Source organism: Emiliania huxleyi (genome assembly GCF_000372725.1).
Source record: "Emiliania huxleyi CCMP1516 unplaced genomic scaffold EMIHUscaffold_288, whole genome shotgun sequence".
Taxonomy (NCBI): domain Eukaryota; phylum Haptophyta; order Isochrysidales; family Noelaerhabdaceae; genus Emiliania; species Emiliania huxleyi.
The window spans coordinates 72,442-98,607 of record NW_005199870.1 but is presented as its reverse complement, the minus strand read 5'-3'; the positions used below and the strand labels follow the sequence as shown (position 1 = coordinate 98,607).

The following is a 26,166-nucleotide window of genomic DNA, read 5'->3' as shown; positions in this document are numbered from 1 at the left end:
TCAAGCGTATGCGTAATGCGTGAGGCGTAACTCCCGTCGGCCGCCGATCGGCCGAGAAGGTGGATGCAGAAGACAGATTCGTAATGCGCAAGACATTTGTAGCTCCTTCAGGCGCCACTTGGCTCGGGCACGACACCGAAATACGCGACGTCTGGCCGACGCACTAATGGATCGCGGGCGCGTATTTACATAACATGGCCGATCTGTGCATTCTGGGCGACTACATATGCGTAGCAGTACTACTCACCTCCCTCCTTCTCGCGTGAGCACCACCCTGAAGCCCGCCCAGCACACGCACCCACGCAGCACCGGAGAGCAGCTGTTCAGAGCTGAACCGCTCCCTAAGAATAGCCTAAGTCGAAGGAGCATCATCAGTCTCGCCCACCTCGCTCGCTGCCCACTATCATCGCCGCCCCCTCCCGCTTGAGCCGCCGTCGCGGCCCTCGCAAAACCGGCACAACCGGGGTACATTATTATTTTCTTGTGGAAACCGAATAGTTATCCGATTGCGGCATGCAAACTCACCTGCCCGCCCCACGCGCCCGCTCCTGCAAAAGCTCCTCCAGGCACGCGTCCACGCCGGCCACGCCCCGCGTCTCGCACCGCGCCGCCTCCTGCTCGAGCTGCGCCCTCTCTGCCCTCGTCAGAGGGACCTCGGGCGCCACATCCGTCCGCTGCAGCAGGCCGGCGTCCGGGGAGGGGCTGAGGAGCCCGCTCCCGAGGGCGAAGAAGATGAGCGGACCCAGCAGGAACAGGGCGCCGGCAGCGAGCCCAGAGAGTTCCACTGCAGCCTCCGGCTCTGGGCCCTCGGTTGTGTAGCCCCACGCTTGGCGTGCTCGGGACACGCCAGCAGCGCGCAACTCAGCATCCCGCTGATCGCGAAGTTGCGTTTCCTCCTCCCGTGCGCTGTCCTCTAGGCGCTCTAGGCGTGCAGCAAACGCAGCCGCGAGGTCCGCTTCCGCTTCCGGTTTCTCTGCCAGCAACACTGTGCTGCGCCCGGCGCGGAGAGCCAGCGGTGGCGCGGCAATGCGGAGGGTATGGCAGGAGACAACGAGAGGCATCCAGACGATGCCGCGCATCTTTGCGAAAGTAGGAGTCGTCGCCGCCGTACCGTGTGGTCGCTCTCCTGGGGAAGGCTTGCGCGAGAGTTAGGAGCAGGTTGGGACACACAAGGCCGACGCAAAAAGAATTTAAGCTGCACTCCAAGTGCTCCAAGCTGCCTGGATGTGAGGCTAATGACTGTCCTCGACCCAGCCCCAGCTTGGGATGTCCGTTGTATTTATTTTATTGACTGCACTCCAAGTGCTCCAAGTGTTTCACGCTCGCACTGGCACTAACACTAAACCACAGTGCGCGAAACGAATTTTACCATGAAACTCCCTCGCGGAAAAAAACTAACGTCCGCCGGCCAAACGGCCGCATCATCACCAGAGACACGAAAGGTCGCCGCCTTCTTACGGTCCGCTACTCCACCGCTTCTTTGCACGACCCTCCCCCGCACGACTCCGCTTCGGCTTCCTCGCGCCCCCCCCCTCGCCTGCGCCGCTCGCCTCCCGCCCCTTGCGCTTCTTGCTGCTCTTCCCAGCCCCGCCCGGCGCCTCGCACGCCAACGCCGCTGCCTTCTTCGCCGCCCTTCTCTCCGCCTTGCGCGCAAGCCGCCTCGCCTCCTTCCTCGCCTCCTTCTTCGCCCTCCGCTCCTCCTCGCCCTCGCCCTTCTTCTCGCCCTCCTGCACAGCGTCGCCGCCGTCGCTGGAGCGAGCCGCCGCCCTCCGCACGGCCTGAGCGCCGGGCACCTCCACCTGGCTGCGGAGGAGAGGCAGCAGCAGCGAGACGCGCCTGCAGCAGGAAGGGGGTTTGGGGCGGTGCTGTGGACAGCGGGGGTTGGGGCACGGCGGGGCACGGCGAGGCAAGGCTCGTAGGGCCGCGGGCAGGAAGGGTGTGGCGGCAGGAAGGGTGTGGCGGCAGGAAGGGTGTGGCGGCAGGAAGGGTGTGGCGGCAGGAAGGGTGTGGCGGCAGGAAGGGTGTGGCGGCAGGAAGGGTGTGGCGGCAGGAAGGGTGTGGCGGCAGGAAGGGTGTGGCGGCAGGAAGGGTGTGGCGGCAGGAAGGGTGTGGCGGCAGGAAGGGTGTGGCGGCAGGAAGGGTGTGGCGGCAGGAAGGGTGTGGCGGCAGGAAGGGTGTGGCGGTGGTTCGCACTCGTCGAGAGGAGCGCCCGCGGCGGCGGCGCCGAGGTGCTTTGAGAGGACGGAGAGGCGCTGCCGCGCCAGCCTGCCCGAGAAGGTGTGGTGCAGCGTCTCCCACGTCACCTCGCTCTCGTCCTGAGCGCCGGAGGCCTGCTCACGGCTCCAGCTGTGAAGAGGCGCCCCTCCCTACCTCGGGGGCCCGCCCCGCCTGCCGGCGCCTCGAGCGCCTCGAGGAGAGCGACGTCCTCCCCCGGCCCGACTCCCGGGCGCGACAGGAGCGCGGGAGCGAGCCGGCCAACCCACGCCGTCCGAAGGTTGTTTGCGGACCGGCCCGGGAACTGCTCCGCGATGGCGTCCCAAGGGAGCCGCTGGTGCGCCGCCGCCACGTCGCTCCGAGCTAGCCCCGCCCCCACCCCCGCCCCAGCCACGTCGCGCATCGCGGCGACCGCGGCCTCGACAAGTCGCGTCAGGCGCCGCTCCTGTTCACAGCTGCAGCCGTGAAGAGGCGCTGTCCACGCCTCGACGAGTCGCGGCGAGGCGGCGCTCCTCGTCGAGTGAGAAGCGGCCAAGGGAGGCCGAGGTCGAGTAGTGCCTGTACTGCTTGTGGCATGCGGCGGGGGAGCGGCCGAGCTCCTCGCCTGCAAGACACAGCGTGGACGTGTCACGGACACGTCCTGGACGGAGAGAGGCGGCCGAGCCGAGCTTTGCCGACGTCGACCCACGGCACGTCGGCGTCGCCGAGCTGGCGGAGCAGCGCGATGTCCTCGGCCGTCCACTTGCGCGCCGACGTCCTCTTGTGGTGCACCGCCAGCACGCGGTTGCGGATCGCAGACAGCTTGCGCGACGGCTCGCCCCTCGCCTCGCTCTCGCGGTCGTACAGCTCCTTGGTCGAGCTCCAGACGCGGTGGCGTGCGCGGCTCTCCTCGCGCCGCTCCCTGCTGTCGGCGGCCTCCGCCCCCGCCGCCGCCGACGACGAGCCGGTGCGGAAGAAGCGGGCGAGGCGGTCGGCCTCGTCTGCGCCGGGATAGTAGTCGGAGAGCTGTGTCGAAAAGACCCGCCAAACCAGCGCCGCCTCGCTGTCCGACCACTTGCCCTCTCTACAGTCAACGTCGCCCGTGTTGGTCTGGCCGTCATGCCTGCCCGCACGTGGGCCGTAACCCTTCTCGCGCGCAGCACCCTTGAGAGTGCGGAGCGGGACAGGGATTGCGGCGGAGGCAGTGGGCGCGGCGGCGCTGGTGCCGCCGCCCTCCAGTCGGCGAAGCTCAGCCTCCTCGATGACGTCCACGTCTGCTGCGATCCTCTGACCCGCCCTTGGCATGGCGGAGAGGCGCGGTGGGCACAACACGCGCGCACCTGCGATGGGGTTGGGCTCCTTTGGCGGATAGGTGGTCTTTCGAAACGAGAATGGCGAAAACAAGGGCTTTTGCGCGGTGCACAGAGCATTTAGAGCGCCGAAAAAAGAGCGGGAACCATTGGCGCCTAGTCGTGCTCACACCCGTCGTGCATGCCGGCCACTGCCGCCTCCACCTTTCGCGTCGACATCGCCCTGTAGCGCGACACGGCGAGTCCGACCGGGCCGCTCAGCCGCACGATCTCTCCGATCCTCGTGAGGGTGCCGTTGCGGGCGTCCGTGTGCCAGTCGCCCTGCATCGAGTTCTCGATCGCGTAGAGCGTCTGTGGGCCCTCGCCGTCGACCAGCGCGTTGACCACGCTCCTGCTGCTACCGTGCGCCTTGAGCAGCGCGAGCAGCTCCTCCACCGCTGCCCGCCGCTCCTCGCTGCCGGCGCGCGATGCGCGTAGCACCTCGAGCAGCGTCGCCACGCGCGCCGCCGGGTCTGCTGCCGCGCCCGCCTCGGCAGCCTCTGTCTCTGAGGCGGCGGCATCCGCAACCGTGCCATTGGCGGCTGGCGGCGCGCTCTGCGCCAGAACGGTGCACCCACGCTTCACCTCCTGCAGCGAGACGCCAGCCCACTCGCTCTGCTGCAGTAGCCGCGAGTGGAGCTCCTTGGCTGAATGCCAGCCCGGGCCGGGAGCGACGCACAGCGCTTGCAGCGCGGCCACCAGGCTGGCCTCGCGATCGGCTAGCGCAAGGTTCTCCGGTCGTACAGAGAGGCCCTTGCCTTCGACAGTCACCGCGACACGGCCGCGGGATGCGTCGAACATCTTTACGACACCGTGCTTGCCGTTGAGCTCAGCCCGGCCGACCAGCGAGTGCAGCACCACTGCCGCGCCTTTCGCAGGCGGCGACTCCATACCCTGGAGCTGCGCGACGACGATTTAGGCGTTCACAGGCGGAAAAGAAAGTCGAGGTAAGCGAGGTGGATATCCTTTGGCCGCGTTCCCGTTCCCCTGTGTCCCTGATCGTCCTACAAGATCCTGCTTGTGCAGGTGGGGACCCTGTCCTTCTCCCACCCCTCGTTTGGCGTGTCCGTTGTATTTATTTATTTATTTGGCCGCGTTGGGTAGCGAGGATTGGTGTAACCCGAGCCACGGAGGCGTGTTTTCTGACGGCCGACCGTCAGTGCACGGAAATTACTTTAGGCGTGCGCGAAAGCGACCCAAACGACCCGCCCGGCAGCCCTAGCCAGGCCCCGCGCACTGGCCGCGACCGCGACCGCGACCCTCACTCGAGCCCGAACTGCCTGGAACCGTCCGACTGTAGCGACCTACGTGCTACGTCGTCGTCGACCAGGTGCTACGTCGACCAGAAGTCTATTATTCTCTCTTCAGCTCAGAGAGAGAGAGAGAGAGAGAGAGAGATGTCAGCTCAGTGTCCCCAGAAACCCCGAGGAGTCACACAGTCCACCTGTGTGATGCACGCCCTGCGAGCGGGGCGGGGTGCGCACTGTGCCTCTGTGTTCGTGCGTCGCCCACATCTCTCCAGGAGATGCCTGCTCTATTTATTTTAGACGAGTGCAGCTACACCTACAGAGTACCCGGGCTTCCCAAGCGGGAGACGTGTCGGGGCCCGCGAACATCTTTAGCTTGTGAGCCAGCAAAAGGGTTGCATATTGAGCTACACATGCTGATGTATAACTGCGCAACACATTTGTCAACCTATTTCGTATTTCCGCGGTGAGAAGGGGCTTGGGGCGTTCCGCGGGGGGGGGGAGGGTGGGGGGGGGGGTGGCGGGGCCCAGGGTGGCGGAAGCGTGAGCACCCACTTGCGACTGCTCCCGCAACGGTAGAGCAATCGTAGGGCTCCGGCAACGACGGTGGCGCGCACGGAACGTCGGGGTCGGACCGATGCGTGTGGAGAAGCCGGCCGCGGCGCGGTGACCAAAAGGGGTATGATGAAACGCACCATGATGGGGGCCTGCGAGCGCAGGGGGCAGAAGGGGGGGAGACACTTAGCGAGGGGGGAAGGCGCCACCTTTTCGCCATCTCTTGGCGGCGCGTTCGGCACTCAACGTTGTCTAGCAGCGCACCGCGCAGCGGCACACGCGGCGGGCGAGGCGGGCGTCGCTTAAGGCGTGCGCTCGCGGCGGGCAGAGGCGCGTGGGCCAGGGCGAGAGGTGCCTTGAGGGCTAGCCGTCGGAGCTCGTTGGGGGGGGGGGGGGGGGGCCCCAAAAACAGCGAAGTGATTTTCCAAAAAAAAAAAAAACCGTGGACCGTTCTGCGCGTCAACGGCTGGTGACGGTTGTGTTGCCCTTGAGCTAGTCCTTCGACCTTCCCCAATCGCCTAGCTAGCTTCTGCGCTGTCATGCGAACGTCTGTATGCCATGCGCACGAACCACGCTTGCGTGGATACGTGGCTGGCAGGCTGACCCGTGTGCGGGGCAACCCGCGCACGGGGAAGCTTCACGGGGTCGAGGGTCTTCAAACGTTAAGCAGCGGAGGTTGCCGAGGGAGGCGGCGTAAGCCGTCATCGCCCGCGGCGCTGCTTGCAGTATATGGCGATGCTAGTGGCGATGCCGATGGCGCTAATAAGAGGTTCCTCGTTTCCGCGCGCCCCCCCGCAAGGGCCAAGGCGCGCGATAGGCAAAGGCCAAAGCCGGAACCGCTCTTCACTGAAAAAACGGACGTCCGTCCGCGTCCGTCGGAAGGAACGAGGCTCGAGGAAGGAGGCCGATGAGCGAACAATATGCCAGTGGATGGCGGAACCCGGTTTCGCCGGTACCCCGCCGGCGCTACCTGGGAGAGGAGCCATCAAGGTTCAAGCCGGCGCGGAGGCGCGGTTAGCGGTGTACGATGAGACAAGAGACGTGAGCGGCACACAGGACGACAAAAAGAAAACGACGATTTCGCCGGAAAACGAATGCTTGATTACGTGTTGGTTTTCATATTTCAAATTTACGCGCGCCACGAACACAACAAAGGGTGGGGTCTGGGGTAAAAAACCGAAGAAAACCATGAAGAAAACACGGCCGGGAGAAACGGCCAACACAACCAATTCACGGATCACCCACCCGCCACCCGCACCCCTCGCAATTAGACAGTTTAATATCATATTTATATGCGCCACTCTATCCCGGTTCGCCTATTCCGCTCGGCTAGTCTTTGACTCACGCCGCAGCCTTCTCGCCCGTCAGGCGGCCGACCACGGACTGGTAGAGGGCGCTCGCCTTCTGCAGCGTGCCAAAGACGCCTCCGCCGGTCGCGGCCTCGAGGCAGTGGAAGATGGAGACGGCCGGGTCGAGCCGGTACTGCCACCCCTCGAGCACGAGCATCGACATCAGCGCGACCATCACCGTCGGGTCGAGCACGACGCGGTGCGAGCGGACCGAGTCCATGTAGGCGCGGATGTTGTCGCCCGGCCGCCCCTCCCCGCGGTCCATCTCCTCCTTCTGCGCCGTGCACTTTGCCGCAACCTCAGAGATGAAGGCCTCGCGGCCGCCCTCGCGCGCCTTTACGCGACAACAGTGATTATGATGAGCATCGTGCTCCGTAACATGATGATGATAATTGCAATGCGCGCCTCGACGTACGGCTGCGTCGGCGCGAGGCCGAGGATGGCTTTGCCGATGGCGGGCCCGTCGGTGCGCGTGACGGCGTCGAAGAAGGACTGCGCCGTGCCGAAGATGCGATCGTCGAACGAGGCAGCGAGGCCGGCGTCGAGGAAGACGATGTGCGGCGCGGTCGGCGTGAAGTCTCCGAGGAGGAGGTAGCGCTGCACGCGAGCGAGCAGGCCGAGCTGCGCCTTTGGGCGCAAGCCGGCGCACGTCTAGGCTGCGTCTCGGCTGCGTCTCGGCTGCGTCTAGCCTACGTCTCGGCTGTGTCTAGCCTACGTCTCGGCTGTGTCTAGCCTACGTCTCGGCTGTGTCTAGCCTACGTCTCGGCTGTGTCTAGGCTGCGTCTCGGCTGCGTCTAGCCTACGTCTCGGCTGTGTCTAGCCTACGTCTCGGCTGTGTCTAGCCTACGTCTCGGCTGTGTCTCGGCTGCGTCTCGGCTGCGTCTCGGCTGTGTCTCTGCTGTCTCTCGCCTCGCGGATGAGCACGTTCCCCGGGTGGAGGTCTGCGTGGATGTAGTTGTCCCAGATGAGCATCTTGAAGTAGGCCTGCGTGCCGCACAGCCGAGTACGGCCGAGGTACGGCAACGGTACGGCAACGGCCGAGGTGCGGCCGAGGTGCAGCCGAGGAGCAGCCTCTTGCTGCAAGCCTGCACGCCGCACAGCGCGACGCTCGAGCGCATGTCTCCCGCGTTTGCCGTGCCCGCGTAGCGGATCCCATCCTCCGACCCCGTCTCGCCAACCTCGATCATGTACCACGCGCCCTTGGCATCCTGCCGCCACTCGCCCACCTGCCGCTCCCCCGCGCGCGTGAGGTACGTCGCGACCGACTCGCCCTCCTGCGGGGGCGGCGGGCGGGTGACGCCATGAGGCGAGGGCGAGCCACTCCGCCGAGACACTCGTCCCTCCTCGACCATCTCGGCTGCATCTCGGCCGCATCTCGGCCGCATCTCGGCCGCATCTCGGCTGCATCTCGGCTGCATCTCGGCCGCATCTCGGCCGCATCTCGGCCGCATCTCGGCTGCATCTCGGCTGCATCTCGGCTGCATCTCGGCCGCATCTCGGCCGCATCTCCGCCCGCCTCGAAGGTCTCGACGAGCACCTCGCGCGAGACGAGCCCGGCGATCGGGCGCGGGAAGGAGACGAGCGCGCGCCAAAAGGCAGACGAAAAGTTGGCCGCGAAGCGCTCCAAGTTCTCGGCCTGTTCCCACACCGCTCGCGCGTGAGGCCGCCCCTGGCTGGGCTGTAGCAACTGTGGTCGGGCCTCGGCTCGCCTCGAGCTCGAAGTCGAGCTATATCTCGGCTGTATCTCGGCTATATCTCGGCTGTATCTCGGCTATATCTCGGCTGTATCTCGGCTGTATCTCGGCTATATCTCGGCTGTATCTCGGCTGTATCTCGGCTATATCTCGGCTGTATCTCGGCTGTATCTCGGCTATATCTCGGCTCGCCTCGAGCTCGAAATCGAGCTGCGCGCGAAAGTTGATTGCGAACTGGTCTGCCGTCTCTCCGATGCGCAGGTCTGGCGCGTACTTCGCCGCAAGCTCGCCTGCAGCGCCTTCCGGGAAGGGTCGAGGCAGGGCCTCTCTGGCGAGGGGGGCGTGGCCGCGAGTCGCCGAGTGCGCGCAGCAGCGACATGTCGAGCGAGAGGCGCTCCGCCAGGTTCGGGTGCTGCACCTGGCGACGGACACCCACCCGAGGTTCGCCGAGGTTCGCCGAGGTTCGCCGAGGTTCCCCGAGGTTCGCCGAGGTTTGCCGAGGTTCGGGCGCTGCACCTTGACTGCCACCACGTCGCCGCCTCCGCGCAGCTTGGCGAGGTGGACCTGCCTTGCGGGTGGGACGCGTCGGGGAGACACCTCCTCGACATGTCTTCGGGCGTCTCTTGCGAGGCGGGCGGGCGTGTCTCTGGTCGTGTCCTCGACGTGTCTCTGCACGCTCTCTGGACGCGTCTCTGAACGTGCCGTGCCGTGCCTGGCCGATGGAGCCCGACGCGACGGGCTTCTCGTCAAAGGAGTCGAATAGCGACCCGAGCGGCTGCCCGAAGGCGGCCTCGATGGCGGCGCGCGAGTGCGCGTAGCCGTGGGCGGGCGCTGCGTTGGTGAGCGTGCCGAGCGCCTCGCAAAAGTCCTCCTCAAACAGGTCGTACCGGGTGGAGGCCCACTGGCCCCACTTGATGCCGACCGGGCCGCAGCGGGCGAGCGCCGACACGAGCAGCGAGAGCTGCCGCTCGCGCGAGAAGGCGCCTCCCAGGAGAGGTAGCTGCTGCAGCAGGCACCACGCCGCGACGGGGCAGAGAAAGGCAAAGAGCTCGAGGCAGCGCAGCAGGATTTTGGCGAGCCGCCACAGCCCGCCGCTCGCGGCGCCGCTGCTCTCCTTTCGCGCCAGAGCGGTGGACGAGCGAGAGGGCACGCTCGCAGCTGAGCAGTCCGCAGCACCGCGCCGCTGTCCTGCAGCATGAGTGATGAGGGCGACGGCGCCAACCCCAGCCGTGAGCGCGATCGGCAGGCGGCCCGCCGGCAGGCGGCGGCTGAGCGAGGTAGCGAGCCGGAGGTGGCGGACCGGCAGCATTAACACGTATTGGACGAGGAAGGTCTCGCCGACGACCTCGCCTCGCCGTCGCCACCGACTATTTCTTTTCCTTCTGTTGAGCACTTACGGAGTGACAGGGGTTCGTTACCCAATTTAAGAAAGGGTTCAAAGAAAACATACTCACAGGAAAACACCCTCATATAAAAACAAACGGAGCCAGCGCGCTTGTGGCTTCCACTCACAAGCACGCTTTTCCACGTCTCTCGTTTTTGTGTCACGTCTCCGTCCCCGCTCTACCTAGGCTCGCCGCTCGAACCAATGGCGGTGGGGACGGAGGTGTCGCCTCCGTCCCCGCCGTGGAGGCGGACTCGAGTTCGAGTGGGGACGGCGGCTCAGATTGCTAAATATAAAAATACCAAGGGTGCTGTGTGGGTGTGATTCTCACAGACCAGCGCATAGCGCCTCGGCCGTATTTTCTTCTCATGACAAGGCTGTGAATACAAGAAGAACGAGAGCAGCCGGAGCCTCTCCGGGCCCGAGAAGCGGCAGCTTGCCTCGCACAACGAGTGCTGGAGATGAGTGCTCACGCCGGACTCGTTCGTGCGGCGGCCATGCTGCGGCTGCGTACGCGGCGCAGCGACTGGGCGTGCCAGCGGAGGAGTTCATCGACGATGGCTGCGGGCGAGGCGTATGCGCTGCTCGGCGTGCGCCCGGGCGCCTCTGCCGCCGACATCAAGGCGGCCTACCGTCGGCTGGCCTTGCGGCACCACCCGGACGTGGCCGGACCCGGCGACGCCGATCTCTTCAAGCGCATCACCAGCGCGTACTCGCAGGCGCTGCTCGAAGCGGCGCAGGGCGCGGGTGGAGCGGGCGCGGCTGCATCGGCAGGCGCCGCAGGCGATAGCCGGCGAGCGAGGGCGGGCGAGTCTGCGCGTCGTACCGCCCGCCCGCGCGGACCGTCCGACAACTTTGACCACGCGGAGTGGGACGCCGCGCACTACGGGGCGGAGCGGGAGGCGCGGCAGTCTGCGTACGCGCGGGAGCTGCACAGGCACGCTCGCGGCGCGGGAGGCTTCACCGCGAGCGGAGGGCGTCGCGAGCGTGCAGGCGCGCAGGGCGGCGGCGCTGGCGTCGGGTCGGAGGGCCGCTCGATGGGCTCTGTGCTCCTCTACGCTGGCGCGCTGTACGTGGTCTACCACCTCGTCTACTCGACTCACTTTGGCTGGCTCAGGGAGGAGGCGCACCTGCTCGAGGCGAAGCACATGGCGGACGCGGAGCGGCGGCGCAGAGCCTCGAGCGGGAACGGGTGACCGAAGGCGTCCGAACGTGTAACGTAACTCCGTCACTCTGTCTCTCTCTCTGGAGCGCGCCGCACGGCGCCGCGGCGCCCGCCGGGGTCGCTCGGGCGCCGCGATATCGCTTCTGAAGCCTCCAGAAGTGGGCCTGAATGCGCCTCTGAGCGAAAAAAAATCCGAAAAATCCCGAAAATGATTTTTGGACCGTGACGCGTGACCCCCTCGAAAAACCTCGAAAACAGCGGCGTCCCCCGCTTGCTGCGCAGCCCCTTCTGCTTGTGCATCGCGCCGCAAAATGTTTTTTGGAGATTTTCTCCCGCCTCGCAAAATGTTTTTGGAGTCTCTCCGAGGGCGAGGCGAGGTCGGGCTCTGGCGCACCCCGGTCGTGGCGACTGGCGTCCCAGAGGTGTGCAGGAGGTGTGTGTGTGTGCCAGTTAAAGGAAAAGCTTTGTACGGTTATATCGTATTCGTCCAAAAGCGGAACGGGGCGGGGACCAATCTCGTATGCAATAAAAGAGAAGAGAGAGTGTGTCAGTGTAGACCGTCTAGGTGGCGGGGCAAACGGACAGGCGTCGCACGCAGTGTGTCGCGCACCAGGGCGGGCCTCTCCCTAGGAGCGGGCAGTCGTTGGTGGCGGCAGCCGTTGCGGACTAATATATGCGGGGGAGTGTCTGCCGCCGGTCGGGCGGTGGCTGGCATGTGGGAGCAGAGAGAGAGAGAGAGTGCGGCTTCTCCAAGCTTAAAGAAGCTTCGCGAGGAGGAGGTTCCCCTTCCGTGAGGGCCGGGTCGAGGAGGGCCCGGTCGAGCAGGCACTCCGGTGGGCAAGCCTCTGGTGGGCAGCCCTCTGGTGGGCAGCCCCTCACATGATCCGCTTGCCGAGGGCGGAGAGGGCGACCTCGACGCCGAGCTGGACGGTCGGCGAGCAGGGCTTCAGGTTGGGGTCGTCCCCGTGCATCGAGGAGCGCTGCGGCGCCTCGTCGAGCCCTACTCGCGGGCCAGCCTCGGCTCATCTCGGCTCGCCTCTCCGCAGCAGGGAAAGAGGCGGCGCCTGGGTTGATCTCGACCAAGTCCATGCCCACTAGCCGGCGCGTCTCGGCCATCTCCTCGGCGATATAGTGGATCTCGCGGTAGGAGAGGCCGCCTGGGCAGTGATCAATTATCAATGATTAACTGTTAGTGGATCTCGCGGTAGGAGAGGCCGACTGAGCAGCTCGCGACTCAGACTGAGTAGCTGCGACTACGACTGAGCAGCTAGCGACTACGACGATGGCAATGAAGTGGAGCTCGGCTGCCTCTCGGCTGCCTCTCGGCTGCCTCTCGGCTGCGTCTCGGCTGCACCTCGCGCGGCGGTGCCGGTGCCGGGCGCGAAGTGCGGGTCGACGGCGTCGATGTCGAGCGAGAGGTGGAGGGGGCGGAAGCCTGGCGGGTGGTGCGAGGAAGAGGTCTTGTTGCGAGGCGGGTGCGGGGGGCGAGAGGCAAGGGGGAGGGAGGCCGTTGGGGTCGATCGCGCTCAGAGCCATCTCCATCACCTGCGAGGGGGAGAGGGAGGCGCGTGTGAGGCGTGTCCGTCGAGCCGTGGGGCGGGCGGCGCTAGAGAGGGAGCGGCGGCGGTGGGGGAGGGAGAGGGGTGTGGGGGAAAGGGGGGGGGAAGGTGTGTTTGTGCGTGGGGGGTCGCCTTAGCGATGCCGTGCTTGTCCACCTCGCGCATGGTGAAGACGTGCACGTTCGATGCGCGGAGCATCCGCCCCTCCTACGCTGCTGTGTGCCTTGCCTCACGAGCCCGCCCCCTCCCCGCGCCCCCCCCTCCTCTCGCGGCCTCTCCTCGGCGTCGATGTCGCGCAGACCGATGTACGCGAGCCTAGACTGGAAGAGTGACATCAGCGCACGAGGCAGCGGTCGCCTCTGCCGCACCCCTCTGCCCGCCGGTTCTCGCTAAGGCAGCCGGGCTCGAACCACTCGAAGCCTGCGAGCAACGCCCAAACAGTGTGGCACAGCCCCTCTCGCGCGGGCGGCAGCGAGCCGCTAGGCGCCGTCGATCCCGTTGTCGAACCAGCCGAGCAGGTGTGCGGCCGGCATGCCTGCTCGCGCACACGCGGCGCTCAGTGTGTGTGCGTAGGGGAGGGGGGGGGGGTCGCAGGGCGGGCGGGGTGTGGGCGTGCCGTGGTAGTGCGCCGAGGGGGAGGTGCGTGGCGTGTTCGCGTCGGCGTGCGCGTCGATCCAGATGACGCCGAGGTCGGGGTACACCTGGAGGGCAGCAGGGCAGCAGGGCAGGGTCAGGGCGAGGGTCAGGGCGAGGGTCAGGGTGAGGGCGAGGGCGAGGGCGAGGGCGAGGGCGAGAGTCGCGCCTTGTGCAGCGCGCAGATCGAGCCCGCCGCGATGGAGTGGTCCCCGCCGCATGTGAGTGCGAAGCGTCCTGCGTTTAATTAATTAATTAATTAAATTAAAAGTGGTCCCCGCCGCATGTGAGTGCGAAGCGTCCTGCGGCGGCGGAGGCGAGGACGGACTCGTACACGAGACGCACCTGCAGGCTCCGCATAATGTAACATACTACAATACGAGACGCACCTGCAGGAAGCTTCTAATAAGATAATAATATCATCTGGATGACGCGCCTGCAGGAAGCTTCGCGGAGGCTTCATGGACACTTCCACGCAGGGGAGGAGGGACGCCCGTCAGGAGAGCGGCGCGCCCCGGCGCCGATGAGAGGCGCGTTGACAACCTCCTCCTTCGGCGGCGGCTCCGCCTCTTCCTCGAGCGCCTGTGGGGGAGTCGGTTCCAAGTAGTTTCACGTCGGTCCCGAGAAGCGGACTCCGCCTCTTGCTCGAGCGCCTCGAGCGGATTCTGGTGGGACACGGTGCGGCGCAGCGTGCCCGGGGCGATGCCCTTGCGCCTCCGCACCCACGTCGAGAAGTTGTCTTGCCTGTTCACGCCTCAATCTGTGAAGAGGCTGCCTTCACAGCTCGGCTGCAGCCGCGCCGAGGCGTGTCTCGCATGCCAGAGTCGCCAACCCATTCGCGGTACAGCTCGACGGGGTGGTGGTGCGGTGCGGACACCTCGAAACCGAGCCGCTCGAACTCGGCCGCGAAGTCGAGGTCGCCCGCGTCCTCCCACGACCAGCCGAGCATCTCTGCGAGCGGCTGCAGGCCCGCCTCGCGAAGCGCAGTCGGGCCGAGGTCGGCGCCGTCGAGGTTCTGCCCCTCGCAAAAGGGAGCGCCGATGAATCGGATGGTGCGCATGGAGCGGAGCGCAGACAGCGACCCCTTGAAGGCCGTGCTCGGCCTCCGTCCGACTGGCGAGAGGTCGCGGCCGAGCGCACGCGCTGCGCCCTTGGTGAGCATCGTCGCGGCGGCCATGAGCGAGGTCTGCAGCACTGTGTCGTCGGGCGTGTTCCGAGCCAGAGCCTTGATGCGGCGCGTGAGCTCCTCCAGCTCCGCGACGTCTCGCTGTCCATTGTCCGACATGTTCTGAAGTGTTAGCTCGGACACCCCGGCCGGAGAGAAACCTGCAAACGCGCGCGAATTCTCGCCGTATCAACAGGTTGGCCCCCAGTCATTTTGTGGTCGATCACGGTGGTCAGCTTGTTAACCATGGTTGTGCTGCCGGTGATTTGTACCGGGGCAACGGATGCTGCAAGTCACCTTTGCTGCCGCGTCGCCTCATAGTCGAACCCCCCCCCCCACACACACACACACGCCAAACAAACAACGCTCTCGCTCTCACCTGGCAACCCTGTCTGCACGTCTCGCGCGCGCGTGAACAGGGCTCCAGGCCCCAAATGACGTGTGAGTGTTAGAGTTGTTTGGTATTGAAAATCTCTCACACGCCGCAGCAGAAACCGCTGCCGCCGTCCACAACCAGTCAACCACCGCTGACGCTGCAGCCACAACCAGAAAGGTCGCCTTGCCTCGTCGGTATACAAAATCTGCTTGGTTGGCCTGTCAGATCGCACTTTTCTCCCAGTAATAAGCTAACGTACATTCCCGTAGGAGGACTCTGCTGACAGGGTTTGCGATGAGGAGCGACCCGAAGGGTTTCTCGGAGGTATTTCAGGCAACGCCCACAGGAAACCGGTAAAAACCCTGCTCTGCAAGAGCGAGTTTTGTTGCTTGTTTGGCTTCATCGGTCGTCCCGTGACTGTCGCGCCGCCGCGTTGCACATTGGACACATGCGACGGTCGGCGCACGTGGCATCCTGAAAGGCCGCGCCTCGGGAGTCGAGCTGCCTCGACACAGCCGCGAGGGCGGACACTGGCCCTGCACGAGCCGGCTGTCCGGCGCTCTGGTGCTCGCAGCGGTGCAGCTGGAGTCGGAGACTCGACCTCCACCTCCGCCCCGCCGCGAGATCCACCGGACTGAGGGCGGCTGGAGCTGCAGCACGATCTGGAACTACGTGCTGAAGGGAGACGATTCGACCTACCTGGCCAACTTCCGCTGCACGCGGCGCCAGTTTGATGATCTCGTTGGACAGCTGGAAGCCGGGGCGCCATACATGGTGAGCAGGCTAGGCGGGCGGGGCAACCCGACACTCTTCCGACCTCGGAGCCACGGGAGGGTGCTCAAGGAAACGGAAGCGGCGAAAGCCGACGGTTGGTAGGAATGGGGCTCTGGCCAGATTTGGGCTTGCAGTTGGCCGCGTCGAGTTTTGGATCTCGACGCGTCGAGAATAGTGCGATTTTTTTGAACGATTTTTCGCTTGACCTCGGTGGGAAATCGCTATTTAAGGGCAAAAACCGATTTGCTGTGGGGGGCGTAAAAGTAGTCCACGCGTTTCTAGATGGAGTGGAGTGAACGAGAAGATCGGTCCGCGTCAGTCAGCGCACTGATCGAAGGGGGACGTGTGGTCTGTGGACTACATCTACAAGGTAAACCGCCTTTTGTCTCCATCGCGGACGGGAATATCACGGTCACGTCGCACAGGGGCGAGGGCGTCGACCGCGCTAGATGCGCTCGAGGGGCTCGATGCCGAGAATTCGCAAGTTGAGGGCGAGGACGGCGGCGGTGAGCTCGCACAGCGCGAGTCTCGAGGCGGTCACCTCCGCCGTCGGCGCGCCGAGGACGGGGCAAGCCTGCGCACAGCGCACGTCGCGGCGCGGCGTTGAGGGGGCGGAGAAGGGCTGGCGCGGGGGGCGAGCTGGGCAGGTGCGCCTCGTAGAAGCGGTTGAAGTCTCCCGCGAGCTCGAAGATGTACTCGCACAGCTTGGAGGGCAGGAGGTCGCGCTCTACGTCGGACACCACCTGGCCCAGCCGCAGCAGCTGCCGCGCCAAGTTCACCTCGGCCGGCTCGCGCAGCACGAAGCCGGCGGCCGAGTCGGCGGCCGGCGCGTCGAGCGAGGCGGCGGCGGCGGCGCGGCGCTGGATGCCGCGGACGCGCGCGTAGGCGTAGAGCATGTAGGGCGCGGTGTTGCCCGTGAGGGAGAGCATCTTGTCGAAGGAGAAGCGGTAGTTTGACTGCCGGTTCATGGCCAAGTCGGCGTACTTGACGGCGCCGATGCCGACGGCGGCCGCCACGCGCGCCACGAACTCCTCCCCCTCCTCGCGCCCCTCCGCCTCGAGCCGCGCCTGCGGGACGGGGCGTGGACGTGTCGTGGACGTGTCGTGGGCGTGTGTCCCCTCCGCCCGGAGCAGCGCCTCGACGTCGGCGCGCGCGCGGCGCAGCGCCTCGTCGAGCAGGTCGGCGAGCTTGACCGTCTCGCCGGAGCGCGTCTTGAACTTCTTGCCGTCCTCGCCCTGGACGAGCCCGAAGGGGACGTGCTCGAGCGAGACCTGGCGTCCGGGGAGAGGGTTAGGGGTTCGGGTCCGGGTCCGGGTTCGGGTTAGTAAAAGCGAGGCCTGCAGGCGGACGAGGAGAGGGGGGTGCAACCCCGTCCAGGGGCGGGGCTGGGGGGTGGCGAGGAGAGGGGGGGGAGAAGGGGGGCGGGCGGGCGACCGAATCGGGCGCGAATCCGGCCCGCCGCGCGATCTCGAAGACCTGCTGGAAGTGGAGGGCCTGGCCGGCGTCGGTGACGTAGAGGACGCGCCTCGCCTCCTCGTCCGCCGCCCGCTGGCGGATGGCCGCCAAGTCGGTCGTCGAGTACATGAAGCCGCCGTCCGACTTTTGGACGATGACGGGCAACGGCTCGCCGTCGCGGTTCGTGTACCCTTCGAGGAAGACGCAGCGAGCGCCGTCCGACTCCTGCAGCAGCCCGCCCGCCTGCGGGGACAGTGCCACGGTGTGTACAATCATCATCAGATTCGCATTCGTATTGTACTCCGCCCGCCTGCGGGGGGCAGCCTCGCCGCAAAGGGTGAGCTTAAGGCTCTCCGCGTGCCCACTCGAGCGGCGGCCCGCCTCGAGGTCCTCGAGGACCGAGGGGAGGCGCGGGTTGTAAAAGGACTCCCCTGCGAGAGGACGGGGGAGAGACGGGGGGCTGTAGAAGCGGGGGTGAGAGGAGCTTCTAGCAGGCTGTGGAAGGAGAACACACCGCGCGTGACGAGCCGCTCGTCGACTCGCAGCGCAGAGTACACCTGCCGGAAGGGGTGGCGAGGGGGGGGGGGCGAAGTGCGAGGAGGCAGGTGCGGCGAGGCAGGTGCGGCGAGGCAGGTGAAGCGAGGAAGGCGCCTTGGAGAAGGCTGCCTCGGAGGTGGCGCAGAGCGATCGCCACGCGGCGAGCGACGCCTGGAGGGTTGCAGAAGAGAAGAGACCATGGACTCGAATATGGAGGTACGAGGAGGGGCGTGAGGGGGGGGGTGCAGCTGAAGGGCGAGCGGCGCAAGTCCAGCGGCGCCTCATCGCCGCTCTGCAGCGCGACAACCTCTCTGCGCGAGGCGGCGGCGAAGTCCTCCTCCGCGTCGAAGCGCGCCTTGGCGGCCTTGTAGAAGGCGACCTGGCGCGAGGAGAGAGCGGCGTCACCGCGTCGGTCGGGCAGGGCGAGGCCAGGCCGGGGCGAGGGGCAGGCGCCAAATCAGACAGCTCCGCCTCCGCTGCACCGGACGCCACCTCTGGCGCCGTCTGCCGCAGGTGAGTGATGAGCATGCCTGAAGGCGGTGCGTGCGGTAGTTGAAGTGACGCCTCCCTCCTCGCAGCCCGGCCGTGGGGGAGGGGCTGCCGAACTGCGTCCCCCAGTCTCCCACGTGGTTGAGCCGCACCTGTTCACACCTCGACCCGTGAAGAGACGCTCTTCACACCCCAGTGCCCGTGAAGTGCAGAGGCCGGCACCACGGGGTGGCCTCGCAGCTCGAGCAGCCGCGCGAGCGTGTCGCCTGCGAGGAGGAGGCGCGCGGGGCGGAGGAGTGGAGAGAGGGCCGCCGTCGAGCACCACGGCGATTCGGCGATTCAGCGGGCGGCGGGCGGCGGGCGGCGGTATGCGGGCGGCGGGCGGGGCGGCGGGCGGTGGACGGACGGCGGTGGTCGGTGGGTGGGCGGTGGGCGAGAGCGGTGAGTGGCGGGAATGGCGGGCGGGGAGTGGCGTGTGCACCGATGATGGTGGATCGGAGGTGGCCGACGTGCATCTCCTTTGCGATGTTCGGCGACGAGTAGTCTACCACGGTGCGCAGCGGCTCCGCTGCTCGCGGGACGGCGCAGCGGCCAGAGGCGTCCGCCGCCATGACTGCCAGCTGCTGCTCGAGGAGCGCGTTGCGCAGCCTCAGGTTGAGGAAGCCCGGCCCGGCCACCTCGGGCGCCTCGCAGAGGTCGGACACCTCGAGCGCTTCCACCAGCTTCGCCGCCGCATCGCGCGGCTTCATCCCGAGCGGCTTGGCCAGGGCAAGCGCCGCGTTGCACTGAAAGTCGCCAAACTCGCGCTTCGTGGCCACGGCGAGCATTGGATCGCTGGAGGCGTAAGACCCGCCAAACGCGGAGCCCATGGCCGCCTGCAGCCGCTCGTGCAGCTGCGCCATCAGGTCCAGCGTCTCGTCCTCTGCCGCTGCGGGCGCCGCAGAGGAGCCTGCGGCAGCGGCAGTCATCGACGTTGCGAGGCGTGGACCGCCAGCGCTGCGAACGGCACGAAGCGCGACATTGCCACGAGGCACCACTGCCACGAGCATTCCAGCGAGCAACATGGAGAGATTTTTGTGTCCTTGAGACGTAGGGTACAAGTCTTCTTGTGGCGGTGCGGCGCCTGCACGTGCCACGTCGAAGTAGCTAGTAGGACCGCCTCCTTTGCGCGACGCCGGGAGCGGCTCAGACGTGTGTTTTTCTTCCAAATTTGCTGCACAGGCAAGGGCAAAGGCTGCGCTGGCGTAATGTGCCGACGAGAATGGCGACACATTGCCGACAAAAACGCACCTGCTTTGTATTTCAACCAGCACGCTCACCTGCTTTGCCGTTAGCTCATGTCTCAAGCCTCAAGCGTCATAGAGGCCCCGCCAGCTCCACCTCAAAAGGGAACGGCCCTCCTGTTCCATTCCTCTCCCACCACTCCTCCGGGTCGCCGCCCTCCTTTCCAAGCACGCGGCGGAGGCCCTCCAGCACCGCGGCCCGATGCGACGCCGGCACCACCACCGCCCCCGGCGCAGCAGCCTCGCGCTGCCTGCGCTCCGCGCGGTGGTGCCGCGCAATCTCTGAACCGACGCTGTTGGCGTCCGCAACCCAATTGCGCTTGGATCCCGACCCGGCGCTGCCGACCGTCGCTGCTGTCGGGGCGGTAACGAACGAGCCGCCGCTGCCTGCCGCGCACCCGCTGTGCAGCACCACGCCGTGCGGGATGCACCCGGCCTCGCCGCCCGCGCTCGCCGCCGGCTGCTCCATGCGGGCCTCGTCTCCCCGCGCCGCCGCTTCCTGGCGGCGGCAATCCTCCGCATCTGCCCCTCCCTTCGCCTCCCACGCCTTCCTCATTAGTTCGACGTTGTTTCGCCGCGGCGGCACGAGGGGCTGCTCCGGCTCGACGGGTCCTGCACCGCCCTCGTCGGCACCGCCCGGCGCCGGCAACACTGGGCCCAGCCCCACGTCGCGCAGCTGGTCAAACGACGCCACGTACTCGACGGGCGCGGCCTCGTCCGCCGTCAGCTCCTCCGGCTCGGGGAGGCGAGGCAGCACGCCGGCGGCGGAGCTGCCGCCGTTGGAGCCGCCCTCGGCGGTCGGCAGCGCCTTGAGCCGCAACCAGCTCCTCGCGCCGCCGCCTTCCCACGCGGTGTGGCCGAGGACGAGCATGGCCCGCGGGGTTAGCTCCGACCGCAGCCACACCACGTCGCCCGCCGCAAAGGGTACCCTCCCGAGCGTGTTGCGTGCCGGAGGCGGCGCAGCCGCGGCTCCTGTAGGGGGGGGGGGGGAGGCGCGGTCGTCAGCAGGGGCGAGCGCCTCCTCGCACCCACGGCGGGGAGACGGGCGCGCGCCTGCCGGCTCCTCTCCGTCGCTCGCGTAGGCCTCGCCTCCCACGCCCGTCAGCGCCCGCATCTCGGCCGCGAGCTCGAGCGCCTGCTCCTTGCTGACCGCGCCCGAGTGGAGGAGCTGGCGGATGCAGTCCAAGGGCGGCCGCCAAGCATTCTCGTCACAATACCACGAGAGGGCGCGGAGCAGGGTCTCCCGCTGCGAGGCGTGCCCCGCCGCCTCCATCGCCAGCCACGCGTCGCGGAAGCCGTTGTGCAGTGCGGTCACCGCATCCTCCTCGAGGAGGAAGGGCTCGCCCGACGGCTGGGGCTGGAGGCGGAAGTGGCGGGTCGTCCTGCAGCCGCGATCCCCCCGGAGGGGCCACGTCTCCTCGAGGATGAGGTGCGGCTGGTGCGGGCTCGCCCCCCCAGGCAGCCGGCCGGGGCGCAGAAACACCACGCGGCCGACCTGCAGCGTGGCGGTGCGAGGCTTCTTGCGCGGTTTGGCTCGCAATGCGTCGGCGCCGAGGCTCGGGGCCGCTCCCCAGGACGGCGCGCTGCTGCTGCTGCCGCGGGGCGGCCTGATGCTGTACTTCTTATTGCGGTCGTCCAGCCGCACGTGGAGGGCGACGAGCTCCTCCTTGATCCGGTCCGCCTGTGCGGATGTGTCGTGGACATGTCATGGACGCGTCATAGATGGGCGGAGGCTCGATGATAGGGAGATGTCATCGAGCCTCCGCCCACTCGCGCCGCGAGCGGAGCGCGTCCCGCCGCTCGAGCAGCTCGAGGACCCGCAGCAGGGTTGGGTCGGCTCCCACTGCCCCCCCGCCACCGCCTCCGCCGCTGCCCGCTCCCTCGCACCCGCCGCTGCCCGCCCCCTCGCGCCCGCCCGGACCGCTCCCACTCGCGCCGTCGCGGGAGGGCGGAGCGCCGCTGCCGCGGTCGCGCTCGGGCTGTGCGTCGCCGCCGAGCCGAGCTGGCTTCGACGCCGCCTGGTCACCGTGGCCCCGCCGTCTGTGGCCGACGGCGAGCCTGCTCGGGTCCCGCCTCTCCTAGGGCGGCGCGGGCAAGCACTTAGAGAGAGGTGGGGGGGTTGTGGAATGGGGGGCGCGCCGGCGCGCCTGGTCGAGGAGCCGCTGCAGCATGGCCTTGGCCTCGCCGTCCGTCAGCTCCTTCCGGACGAGGGGCGTGATCTGGCAGATCCGCACCGTCCAGTGCCTGCGGGCGTCGGACAGCGGGCGCGAGACGGGGTGCAGCACGTCCATGTTGCAGCAGGCGAGGTCGGGCGAGGTGTCGAGCTCGACCTCCCGGCCGCGGTACGTCTTGAGCTGCTTCCTCCGGCCGAGCAGCCGCGTGTCCCACAGCGTGCGCGTCGCGTACACGTGCGGCGACACAATCGCCTCAAACAGCCAGCCGCTCGGGCCGCGCTCGCCAAAGATGGCCAAGAGGAGCGCGTCGCTCAGATCGGACAAGGAGGGGTACGTGCGCGACTCTCGCAGCGCGCGCCGCACCCGCTGAACCGCCTCGTCGCCCAGCCGCTCGGCGAGCACGCCGACGGGGTCGAGCTCGATCACGCGGGAGGTGCCCAGCACAAAGAGGTCGTAGTCGACGACCTCGACGATGGCGAGGGGCCGCGAGCCCTCCGCCGGCGGGGCGGGGTCGAGCGACCAGCAGGGGTCGGTCGCGTCCGAGGGGAGCCGCCCGGGCGGGTGGGCGCGCCAGCCAGGCGGCTCGGGGAGGTAGGTGTAGACGGAGGCGGAGGGCCGCACCATGTGCCGACGTGTTTCTTTCCGAGCCAAAAAGAGTTGACCCTCCGGGGCGGCCCCGCCCCTGGGGGCGGGTTTGGTTCAAGGCAGGCAGCGAGCCGAAGCTCACACGCTGCGTGTGACACGGCGGACGAAAAGGAAACAGAGGCTTGCTAGGAAAGCTGACACAGACGATACTATCAGCTTTTTTTTTTCGAGGGGTAGAGAGATGGAGCTGCGCGACACTATCAAGCCATCTCCTCCCGTCTACGTGCTGCAGCAATCGTCCTGATGCAACCGGTGTGAATACGGACAAAGAAGAGTCGGGACGGAAATATTTACCTATGAACACACCAGTGTTGTGCCAGTGAGGGAGGGCGAGACGATCGGAGGGGTCCCGTACCATGCGGAATCGACCCTATCAAGTGCTCAAGTGCTCAAGTAAGAGGAAAGAAACCTCGCGCTGATGATTCGGCTGCCGCTCGCCTGGCGGAGCAGGACTCGAAGGAATGCTAGGCAAATGGATGGTGGGTCATATGTGCACATACCGCATTTTAGGTGCTGAACCGCTTCGTGCACCCCAACCAGTCTCCCACGATGCAACTTTGTCGGAAGGCCCCCGCACGGGGGGTCCCGGCCGACGTCATGCGCGTCTGGACACGGCCCTCCGTACACGGAAACAGGGTACCGGAGGCATTCCCGAACTCAAAACAGGGTACCAAGGGCAGATATGAGCTCAGCTCAGTGAGATCTAGCAGCACATACCCTTGGTACCCAGAATAGTCCAGTCTGAAAAAAGTCGGTCCGACCTCGCGGAGCCGTCTGGCTGTCTGCAGAGCCCCCGCGGCGCGCGGCACGCCTGGTCCTCTCGCGGCGACGAGGAGGGAGCGAGCGCCGAGAGCAGCGTCAATCCTGTGTGCGAGGGGGAGGAAAGACACTTATGCTCGTAGGTCAGGGAGGCGTAGATGGCCGGGATCAACCACCTGCACTCGGATGAGCCGCAGCCTAATCTCCGCCGTCGCTGCAGCAAGCAGCAGCTTGCCAAAGCGCAAAGGAGCCGCCAGCGTGGAGTATAGATGCCAAAGCCCTGCTCCATGGTGTTCGCCACCGATACGCGAGCCCCACTTTTCTTGCTGCGCACTCTCATCTATTTTGTGGACGGGACGTAGCCTTCTGGCACGGGCAAGACCTCGGCTGGCACGTAGGAGGTTGAGGTCCGGGCTCCCCTAGTCCCATGTTGACGACACCAGTAGACAGCTCCTTGCCGAGCATTGTCCATTGATGTGCAGAGGGCCTGGTAGATGACTGGACCAAAGCACTGCACACTGGAACCAAACACTGCATGCACTTGCTCTCTTCCGGCCCCGCTGTGCTCTTGGAATGCAGCGTTGCACGGCACAGGCAGTGCGGCAAACGGTGATGCTCGGTCATCATCGCCTCCGTGCTTGTCCCTGCAGCCATACTGCGTCAGTTAGTGGCTAGGGATCCTTTCCCGGGAGTGAACCAGCGCGAGTGACTAGCCGAGAGGAGAAGAAGCGCGCCCACACAGCGCGAGAGGCGGTTTCACAGTCGAAGAGTCGGTACATCCGAACAAGCTACCACGCGCCTTCTCAGTGAGGCTTCACCGTCAGGCTCCAACCTCCAAGCCACCATGACGGGCCGCGGTCAGCATCTACCGCAAGCGTGGGGTCTGGTGAGGGCGATCGTGAGTGAGCCCGCAGGTAGGAGGAAGCGTCAATGGCCATTCCTGCAACCACCGCAGGCTCCCAATGTAGCAGGGGTAGCGTGTGAGAGCGCACCGGGTCCACCCGTCGGACGTTTTGAGGCGGCCTCTCCGGCCTATCCAGAAGAAGTTACCGAAGCACGCCCAGAAAGAAGAATTTAGGAAAAGTAGCCGGGTTGACAGGCGGGCGACATTTGACGACGTCGGGGATCACAATGTGACGACCAAAACGATCTCAGGGGCCAGGGTGAGACAACAGGTCGGGGTGCCACATGGGGCGCACCACAGGCGTATTCTAGAGGGAGAAAAGAAACGGGGAATGCGGGGCCCCGCCACGAGAAGTGCGTTCTGGGGATGCAGAGCGTGCAAGGCGGCTAGGGATGAGGCCACAAAAGAGGCGCGCGAGGCAAGGAGGAGACGCGGGGAACGGAGAGACTGGGACGACTGGACACGAGAAGACAGTGTCAGTGTACAGTGAGCCACCACAGGCGTCGTTGGCGCACATACGCTCGCGCGGGAGAGTTTAGCCGCGAACGGGGCCATGCTCTGACGGGCTCGCGAGCGGCGCGCACCGCGGTACAAGCCGGCGCGCGGCGGGCGCTGGGAGCCTATTCACAGAGGGGGCACTTGGAGGGCTAACGGGTATTTTTTCGCTTCGCTGCGCGGCCTGGGAATAGGTAGGTAGGTGGGGCACGGAGCCTGGCGATTGGCGCCCGCAATAGGTAGGTAGGCCGGGCGTTTTGGTGCGAGTCATAGCGCACAGACCCCCTATCTGGCTAGGAGCCGGAACCCTGTAGGACTGGAGGACGGCGCTCGCTTTGCCGTGGCGACCATGGAGAAGGGACAGGTCGTAGCCTGTGGCACCGGCCTGTCGACGAAGATCGGCACGGTCGTGTACTTCGACCGCAAGAAGCAACTGGTGCAAGTCAAGTGGATGCTAGGGTCGGGCGCGGACTCGAACGACTTCTCCGAGCACAGCGTCGGAAAGCAGTCGAAAGGGAAACGCCTCCGCGTCGCCACACCCGTCGACCATAGCGCGTTCCGCGAGGCACACTACTGGCGTCCGCGCCGCTCGCCGCGCGGGTCCGCACCAGCGGTGGCCGGCGAGGCGGCTGGCGAGGCGGCTGGCGAGGCGCCTTTCGGCCGTCCCGCAAAGGGCGTCGCGTCGGCGGGCTGCACCCACCCGCCGTCCCGAGGCCACGCGCCAGCCGAAGAGTGCGACGATCCCGAGCGCAGCGCGGCCAAGCGCCACAAGCTCGTCACGAAGCCGTGCCAGCTGGGCTCGCCCTCTGGAGCGGCCAAGTCAAAGCCGCGTGCGGCGGCAGTGTTGACCGCGCCGCAGCAGCCCCTCTCCCAGGCGCTCCCCCTCCCCGCCTCTCTCTTGCCGCCCCTCGCCCCGCCGCCGCCCCTCTCTCTGCCGCCGCCCCTCGCCCCGCCGCCACTCCTCACGCACACCGCACCACCGCCTGCTTGTAGTTGGGCGACAGCAAGCGGCGGCACGAGCTCGAGGAGGAGGAGGAGGAGGAGAAGGAGGACGTTGAGATGAGCGAGGCGGAGAGCGGCGACAACGTCGTCGGCAAGGAGCTCTCGATCGAGCAGGAGGGGGGCGGCCGCCGCGTGGCCACCGTCGTGGCGCACTACCCGAGCACCGGCCACCACCGCGTGCGCTACGCTGACGGCAGCGGCGGCGCCGAGGACAGGGTGCTGCTCAAGGAGGTCAAGTGGGACTACCACCGCAAGCAGGACTCGGACTCGCCCCCGGCGGTGCAGGACTCGGACTCGGAGGCGCCTCCCCGAGGCGGCGCGTGCTCGGGTGCTTGCGCATGACGCGTCCGTTGCGTGTGCGCCGTAGGGCCTGCTCGAGGCGGCGTGCTCGGGCGCATCGAAGAACGCGCCGCCGCAGAGGTCGAGCAAGGGCACGGCGCGCAAGAGCGCTGGCAAGGAGCCCGAGCGGCGCAAGGGGCTCGTGCACCCCCTTTCCTCCCCACATTCCCGCCCCAAACGCTGTCCGTATCTCCCCTTCTTCACACGAGGGTCCGATTCCGTTGGGATCCTTTACCTGTGTGTCTCCCGGGACGCTCTTTCCGAATCGTGTCGGTCCTTCGAACACGCCGTACGCCACCTCACACTAAGAAAGAAAGAAAGAAAACAGACAACCCAAGGGAGAGATCACACGAGAAAAAAGAAAGAAAACAGACAGCCCAAGGGAGGGATGGGAGGACGGCACGCCGCCACCACACAGGGATTTTAAGGAGAGGTGTGTGATGCGCTAGCCGTCGCCCACCCTAGGGAGTCTGCCTCTTCCTATCTCTCTTCGCACGAGATGCGCGTTATTATCGCGCTTGAAAATTCTTTCCCGGCGCGCAACACGCAACACACAACGCACAACACACACACACCCCGCACACCGCACACCACAACAACACACAACACACAACAAGTGCTCGGCCTTTTCTCCTGTCCTA

General features: G+C 66.6%; 7 protein-coding genes across 7 annotated transcripts in view; 2 read left to right on the top strand and 5 right to left on the bottom strand.

Moving 5' to 3' along the window:
• Positions 1–1,351: 1,351 nt before the first annotated feature.
• EMIHUDRAFT_424513 (hypothetical protein) lies at positions 1,352–3,498 on the bottom strand (the record flags this gene model as incomplete). The annotated part of the gene is made up of 5 exons (XM_005775982.1): positions 1,352–1,836; positions 2,194–2,330; positions 2,399–2,659; positions 2,727–2,818; positions 2,889–3,498. 5 exons carry the CDS (start codon positions 3,496–3,498, stop codon positions 1,455–1,457), a joined length of 1,482 nt encoding a protein of 493 aa, XP_005776039.1. The 3' UTR covers positions 1,352–1,454.
• A 3,286-nt stretch (positions 3,499–6,784) lies between these two features.
• EMIHUDRAFT_52704 (aarF domain-containing protein) lies at positions 6,785–9,360 on the bottom strand (the record flags this gene model as incomplete). The annotated part of the gene is made up of 6 exons (XM_005775981.1): positions 6,785–7,018; positions 7,105–7,314; positions 7,618–7,764; positions 8,225–8,343; positions 8,765–8,926; positions 9,051–9,360. Coding segments are annotated over 6 exons (1,182 nt in total), but the record flags the coding sequence as incomplete, so codon positions are not given.
• Positions 9,361–10,268: 908 nt separating this feature from the next.
• EMIHUDRAFT_116345 (heat shock protein-like protein DnaJ) lies at positions 10,269–10,967 on the top strand (the record flags this gene model as incomplete). Its single annotated transcript, XM_005775980.1, has 1 exon — positions 10,269–10,967. One exon carries the CDS (start codon positions 10,269–10,271, stop codon positions 10,965–10,967), a length of 699 nt encoding a protein of 232 aa, XP_005776037.1.
• A 432-nt stretch (positions 10,968–11,399) lies between these two features.
• Positions 11,400–13,470, bottom strand: EMIHUDRAFT_444058 (hypothetical protein). The gene is made up of 10 exons (XM_005775979.1): positions 13,298–13,470; positions 13,112–13,196; positions 12,983–13,030; positions 12,876–12,915; positions 12,774–12,810; positions 12,628–12,702; positions 12,445–12,481; positions 12,291–12,371; positions 12,001–12,093; positions 11,400–11,936 (listed from the first exon to the last, which is right to left on the bottom strand). Exons 3-10 carry the CDS (start codon positions 13,026–13,028, stop codon positions 11,812–11,814), a joined length of 534 nt encoding a protein of 177 aa, XP_005776036.1. The 5' UTR covers positions 13,029–13,030; positions 13,112–13,196; positions 13,298–13,470; the 3' UTR covers positions 11,400–11,811.
• A 2,418-nt stretch (positions 13,471–15,888) lies between these two features.
• EMIHUDRAFT_430396 (hypothetical protein) lies at positions 15,889–18,826 on the bottom strand (the record flags this gene model as incomplete). The annotated part of the gene is made up of 12 exons (XM_005775978.1): positions 15,889–15,970; positions 16,026–16,510; positions 16,586–16,714; positions 16,878–17,141; positions 17,280–17,329; positions 17,413–17,455; positions 17,550–17,606; positions 17,716–17,814; positions 17,841–17,965; positions 17,998–18,076; positions 18,147–18,190; positions 18,406–18,826. 12 exons carry the CDS (start codon positions 18,824–18,826, stop codon positions 15,889–15,891), a joined length of 1,878 nt encoding a protein of 625 aa, XP_005776035.1.
• Positions 18,827–19,280: 454 nt separating this feature from the next.
• EMIHUDRAFT_116342 (hypothetical protein) lies at positions 19,281–22,005 on the bottom strand (the record flags this gene model as incomplete). Its single annotated transcript, XM_005775977.1, has 3 exons — positions 19,281–20,589; positions 21,095–21,285; positions 21,442–22,005. 3 exons carry the CDS (start codon positions 22,003–22,005, stop codon positions 19,281–19,283), a joined length of 2,064 nt encoding a protein of 687 aa, XP_005776034.1.
• Positions 22,006–24,533: 2,528 nt separating this feature from the next.
• EMIHUDRAFT_116341 (hypothetical protein) overlaps positions 24,534–26,166 on the top strand; it is a gene marked incomplete at both ends in the record, with an annotated part of 10,643 nt that continues 9,010 nt past the window's right edge. The window contains 3 exons of the mRNA XM_005775976.1: positions 24,534–25,025; positions 25,178–25,465; positions 25,554–25,735. Coding sequence (XP_005776033.1) covers positions 24,534–25,025; positions 25,178–25,465; positions 25,554–25,735 — 962 coding nt within the window. The remainder of the gene's footprint in view (positions 25,026–25,177; positions 25,466–25,553; positions 25,736–26,166) is intronic.